Consider the following 6201-nt stretch of genomic DNA (forward strand, 5'->3'; position numbering starts at 1 on the left):
GGCGGAGCTCCGGCGGTGGCGGCGCCAACGCTCGCCGCGCTAGGGTTTTCGGCGGCGGCGGGGGGAGGGGCTCGCGGCTGTACAGCGGGGTGAGCGGGGTGCCGGTCTGCGCGTCCATGGTGGCAGGGGCGCTGGCGCCGACGCGCGCGGTGCGAAGGAGGAAGAAAGAGAGAAAGTTCGCGTGCGCGCTCGAGTCTGCCGCGCGCGAAAGTGTGCGCTCCAAATTACCAGCGCGGGATGAGGCTATGGACAGCGTGCCCAACTTGTTTTAGCGCGCGCCCGCTGGAGCATCCCGCCGCGTCGCGCGCGCTAAAAAGGGATACTTTTGGGTGCGGCTTGTTTTGCGCTGCTGTTGGAGATGCTTTTAGGAGGGTTCGAGTTATACCTGGTCACTGGGATTTCCCTATATTGATTACCTTCAGTTTGTGCCAATGGGATTTGCTTGGAGGATCCGAACCAACCTTGGGGTCGAACAACATTGTCTCGGAGGATCTGAACATAGTCCACTCGGAAACATTAAGACGAGTTTTTAGGTGTAAACAAGAACAAAAATGGGGAAAGTATTATCTAAGATGTGCGGATTTATATGAGATTTTGGAGATTTGAGTTTGAGCATTTCAAAAAAATCTCCTCCCCAAGTCCAATGGTTCCATTCTGATAACATTAGCAGTACCCTAGTCTTTGAGCTTTGAGGCCATCTCGATTCAGTCAAATTTTCACAAAAGCACTCACTCACTGGACATGTGCTTTTATTCAGAGACGAATCCTTTTTTGCACAATATTAGCATAAGACTGACACGTGTACTGCGTTTAAACATGTTCCGTGTACAATTCAGTATGTACGGCTTATGTATTGTCCCATCTCCTCGATCTCTCACTTCCACGGTCGCGCTTTCATGGTGCTCGACCCCTCGTTCGTTCGCTCACTCGAGCCTGTCAATGGAGACGCCGCCGCAGAAGACGTCGGTGAGCGCCGTCTTGGACTCGAGCGCGGCCTTGAGCAGCAGCACGGCCTCCTTCTGGCCCAGGTCGACGGTGAGCTCCTCCAGGGCGGAGCAGTCGGCGACCTTGAACTTCTTGAGCAGCATGATGGCGGAGATGGTGGACATGGGCTCCACCGTGAGGTCGTCCATCACCAGGTAGCTCACCACCTCCTTCACATACCCTCCTGCGGACGCCGACGCCGCCGCCGCCGCCGCCTCCTCGGCCGCCGCCTGCGCCAGCTTGCCGTGCGCGTCCCCGGGGCTCCACCGCATCTCCACAGTCATCGGCTGCCGGCACACCGGGCACGGCAGGCCGGCCACGTCCGTCACGCACGTCGGGTTCCCGCGGCACGACGTCCCGTACGGGCCCGCGCACCGGAAGTACCGCTTCGGCGGGGCGGGCGGGGCGGGCGGCGGGGTCGCCGCCGCCGCCGCGGCCGGCTCGCCGGCAAGCAGCAGCGCGAGCGCGGCGGAGGGGAGCGCCGGGCAGAGGATCGCGTCCCGGTCGGGCGCGGCGGCGACGAAGAAGGCGTCGTCCAATGCCCGCGCCCCCGCGTAGAGCGTGCCCAGGGAGCCCGGCGCGGCGCTCGCTTCGTCGGCCTGAACGTCACCGGTGCCATCACCGGCAGCGGCGTGCTTGGCGATGACGCGCGCGGCGAGGCCGGCGGGCACGCGGAGGAGGCCGATGAGGAAGTCGACGGCGTCCTTGCGCGCCTCCGCGTACAGCACCCGCCGCGATCGCTTGTCCACCAGCAGCTTCATCTGCAGCACGGCCACCGCCGCCGCCCCCTTCTCCGCCGCAGACGCCGCGTCATTCTTCGCCGCCGTCGACATACCTCTCAACGCAGGTGAACTGCGGCTTCTCTCTGTCTATCTCAGGTAACTCGCTGCCGTCAAACTAGATGGACAGAAGAAGCAGCTCGCAAAGCTTGGAGGACCATGGCCTCGCGCTGCCTCTACTTATACGCCGGCAAGATCAGAAGACTTGCAGTGCAGGGACAAGTCGCCTTGCAATTGCAAGATGCCACATGCCTCCAACTCCAAGCTCCAACCAGATGACCGGACCAGAGAGGAAGGCAAGGCTTGGTATATTTGCAGTGCAAGTATGCTACTCTTTTCACCAGAGGTTTTTCCATAGTTTTGCATGACAAAAAATTCACAGGGTTGCCGTGCGGTTCAGTAACAAGGTGGTTCCTTGCTCTCTTCCATGGAGAAGCCAAGCTGGTGATTCCACGGGCCAGAGAGTGTGCTAGTCAAGACAATGATTAATTTGCATACAACAGCAGCAATGAACAAGCAGTGTCACTGTCACTGTACTCATGTTTTCAGAGATGGATGAAGTAACCGTTGATCACTTCAGCAGCTGGGATCAAATCACACCACAATTAATAGAAGAGACTACAATGGTAGGCAAAGAAATGAAGAACTAGCGTCAGATCGATTCATCAAGGAGCATGTAAGTACAGACAATTGTCAGACATCAGAATGCACGGCCACCGTACAACAACAACAAACATCCCACTGCAGCTGCAGTTACTGTCACAGCATTACTGGTGGCTTCAGGATCAGGGACACAAAAAAACCTACAGCAGCAGCAGCAGCAACATCTCGAGTTCAATAACTTGCCGGCTTGCTGCCCAACCCGACCTGCTAGCTAAGCTAGTATAGACATGAACAAGGGGTAGTACACACAGCTGACGGTAAACTAGACGACATCAAGAGTTCAATTACTCCATTGCTAGGTGAGCAGGGAGGTGCAGTACACGGTCCGCGGATCGATCGCGCTAAGAAAGCACAAAAAAATTGACTGATGTTGCTTCTGTACAGGGAAGCTCTAGCCCTACCGACCGGATCAGTATCTGTTGAATGATGATACCTGTCGACCTCCCCAAGGAGGCGTACGCCAAAAATCAGTCCCTTTCAGGAGCGTCTCCGGCTTCTTTCCGCGCGCTCAGGTTTCCGGCATAGGTCCACACCTTCTCTACATCACCGGAGAAGAGCTTCTCGACTTTGATCTCGGGTTTCGCTGGCGGGTTCTTTTTGCTCGGCGGAGGCAGTGGTGCTCTTCCGGGGCTGTTGCCATTGACTGGGGTGGAGGAGCAGAAGGTGGGTGTGGCGAAGGGGGAGGCGTACGGCGTATGCTGGATCGAGAATGGGCTCGGGGAGATTTTCTTCTGGACTGGTGCACCCGTGCCGCGGTTGAAGATCGAAACGGTCTCGGCAGCTGCAGATTTCTTCGTTGCGTCGTCCACGTAAATCACGTCGTCAATTCTCGCAATTGTGTTGAATGCCAAGCTCTCTAGAACCCTTGAGTAACTTTCAAGTATGGACTGACCGACATCCTGGGCAAGACAAGGCAGAAACAGGGTGAAACATTGTTTAAGCAAGTCATGTAGAAAGTTCATGATGTTAACAGGGCAAATTTCTAAAGATAAAAGTACTTGTATGCTCCAGGCTTATTAAGAATCAATTCTGAATGGACAAATAGAAGTGCAAGCAATCACTTTCAAGGCCAATGTGTTCAAAGGAGTAGGTGCGAAAAATTATTAACCTTGTTATACTGAATCTTGTTCATGTCAAGCGAAGTCTGTGGCAAACCAGGGTGTCGCAATCTTAAGCTCTGCAGCAGACCATCAGCTCTTTGTGACAATACTTGGCTCTTTGTATCTCCAACAAGACCCTTCACTTTTCCGCCCCAAGATTTCTTTGACTTTGCCTGAGTCGTCGTTTTCTTTTGGCCCTTTAGTCTCCAGACATGGATGGCAGCCTCTATTCTGTTTGCTACTTCAAGTGTATGGTGCTCCGATGACAGGTCCAAGCAGTCCAGGAGGCATTCAGGTGAGAATTGTTCAGCCGTTATGTATCTGTAAATTATCTCACCCAAGCAAGTTCGACCACTCTGCATAAAGAAACAAGACATTATAATGGGTAAACCTATTGATAGAAATATCCTATTTTTCTGCCATTCGACCAACAATTGATAGAAATATCCATGATCCAAAACAAGTACTTCATGCATTTGGTACACTCTTCTCAGCAACTTAAGTGTGCATAGCAGCGCAGTGACATTTAGTACCAGTGATTCATGCTGAATTTGAAGTGTTTTACCTTTGGCAACGACTCCAGATACGCATCCGGTATCTCCATCTCAGCAAGCACATCGCTGTTGATCGCCATGGCCGCCTTGAGTATCTGGTTGGCGCAGTCCCTGCTCTGCTGCAGCTTCCTCCTGGCCTCCTCGGGCAGCCCCTTGGGCGGCACCCGCGGGCACGGCAGCCACCACTTCTCCTCCTGCCGCACCGAGGACGGCCGCCCGCAGGACGAAGACGAGGACGAGGACGGGCACGGCCCCCCGCCGCCGTCGTCGACCACAATCCCCCTGTCGACATACCAGAACTCGGTCTCCTTGAACTCGTCGATCATGGCGAGGAGCATGGCGTCGAGCTTCCTGAGCGCGGGGAGGTTCATGTAGAGGTCGCTGCGCGGGCGCGGCACCATGACCTCGAACTGGCCGCCGCCGTCGGGGAGCTCCTGCAGCGAGGGGATGAGCTCGACGATGGAGTCGGCGACGGAGAGCAGCCAGTCCATCTCCCGCGTCCACATGGCCTTCCTGGCCGGCGCCAGCGGCTCCAGCCGCCACAGCTCGCCGAACACGGTGGCTGGACGGGTTCGGAAGGGAACACTCCTTATTTCCGTAGATGTGTTTTCCGGCGGAAATCACGGGAATGCAGGATAATTGACCGAGTGAGGGAGGGGAGACGCGTACCGGAGAGGTTGGTGATGGCGTTGGAGACGGCGAGCGCGGTGCAGACGCCCTTGCCGCTGCCGGACATGTCCTCGCCGAGCAGCAGCTTGGCGAAGCGCTCCTTCATCATGTCGATCTCTGTCAGAGCAGAAGAAAAGGCTCTCCCGTCACAAACAAAAAAGCGCTAGCACTAGTGCGGAGTGGAGTAAGATCTAAGCAAAGGGGGGCGGGGCGGGGCAAGGAGAGGGGGTGCGTACCGGAGAGGTCGGAGGCGGGGACGGAGGAGGGGAAGAAGGCGGCGGACGGGGTGGGGAGCTGGGAGGAGGAGGAGGAGGCGAGGCCGCGGGAGGCGGAGGCGGAGGCGGAGGAGGAGGAGAAGGGGAAGCGGCGGGTGGTGGCGGTGGGGGCGGAGCAGTCGCTGGAGGTCTCGGAGCCGCTGACGTCGGCGCTGGGGCTGTAGCTGCCGCAGCAGCGCTCCGAGCCCGCCTCGTCCTCCGACGCGCTCGCCATTGCCGAGGGCCGCCGGCGGCCGGGAGCGAGGTGCTACGCGCGGCGGGACTGGTGGCGCATCTGGCGGACGGGGGGCGGATGGGATGGGATGGGAATGGGGGCGATGTGGATGCGGAGGAGGTGAGGGGAAAGCGACGGGAGCAGCGCAGGCGGGCGGGGGAGGGCAGAGGTGGAGTAGAGTAGACTACTGCCGACTGATGTGGCCTCGCTCTTCTTTTCAGATCTTTTCCTATGCGTAATACTAGTGGTTGGTACCTGTAAACCTGTTGTACCGGCGTGTTTGTGTGTATGATGACGATGATGTTAATGGAAGCTTGTAAATGTAGATTTTGGAATGAGAAGGTTGCTACAGCCTAGATCGAGTCTGAAAATATGGTTGACATTCATAGCCTTCACCTTCACATTAAGCCTTTCTTCTTTTCTTATAATGTGTGTGTGTATCTATGAATCATGAATCTTATGGTTTTTAACCGTGACTCCAAAACAGTTGTTTTTGCATTTCCTCAGCGTTTGAGAGATGCCGAGACCGATAGATTATTTCCATAATAGCGTCCGGGTGATGCTACTGTGGTCGGAGAGGGATACAAACAGATTTTTGGATTTTTTTTTTTTTTGGCAAACCTATACGTAGAAGTGCGAAAGGAGCGGAAATTTTTTTTGGCGGGAACCTACGGAAACAAAATTGCCACGTTGACGCGAGGAGGAGGAGTGGAAGGAGACACGTACCTCGGAGGGGAAGAGTTAGGAGAATGATGGAAAGAGCTCGTGGGTAGAGTCCTTCCATCTACTGGCTTCTCGAGGGAGTGACTTGTTGGAAATATGCCCTAGAGGCAATAATAAATTAGTTATTATTATATTTCTTTGTTCATGATAATCGTTTATTATCCATGCTATAATTGTATTGATTGGAAACACAATACTTGTGTGGATACATAGACAAAACACTGTCCCTAGTAAGCCTCT

The 6201-nt window shown here is 55.3% G+C and overlaps 2 protein-coding genes across 2 annotated transcripts; both read right to left on the minus strand.

Annotated features, from left to right (window-relative positions):
• Positions 1-713: 713 nt before the first annotated feature.
• Positions 714-2050, minus strand: LOC123451774. Its single transcript, XM_045128310.1, has one exon. The coding sequence runs from the start codon at positions 1815-1817 to the stop codon at positions 924-926; it is 894 nt and encodes a 297-aa protein (XP_044984245.1). The 5' UTR covers positions 1818-2050; the 3' UTR covers positions 714-923.
• Positions 2051-2402: 352 nt separating this feature from the next.
• LOC123451773 (rop guanine nucleotide exchange factor 1) lies at positions 2403-5422 on the minus strand. The gene is made up of 5 exons (XM_045128309.1): positions 4986-5422; positions 4750-4866; positions 4092-4642; positions 3535-3882; positions 2403-3325 (listed from the first exon to the last, which is right to left on the minus strand). Exons 1-5 carry the CDS (start codon positions 5236-5238, stop codon positions 2894-2896), a joined length of 1701 nt encoding a protein of 566 aa, XP_044984244.1. The 5' UTR covers positions 5239-5422; the 3' UTR covers positions 2403-2893.
• Between the last annotated feature and the right edge of the window lie 779 nt (positions 5423-6201).

Source organism: Hordeum vulgare, chromosome 5H, assembly GCF_904849725.1.
Source record: "Hordeum vulgare subsp. vulgare chromosome 5H, MorexV3_pseudomolecules_assembly, whole genome shotgun sequence".
Lineage (NCBI taxonomy): Eukaryota > Viridiplantae > Streptophyta > Magnoliopsida > Poales > Poaceae > Hordeum > Hordeum vulgare.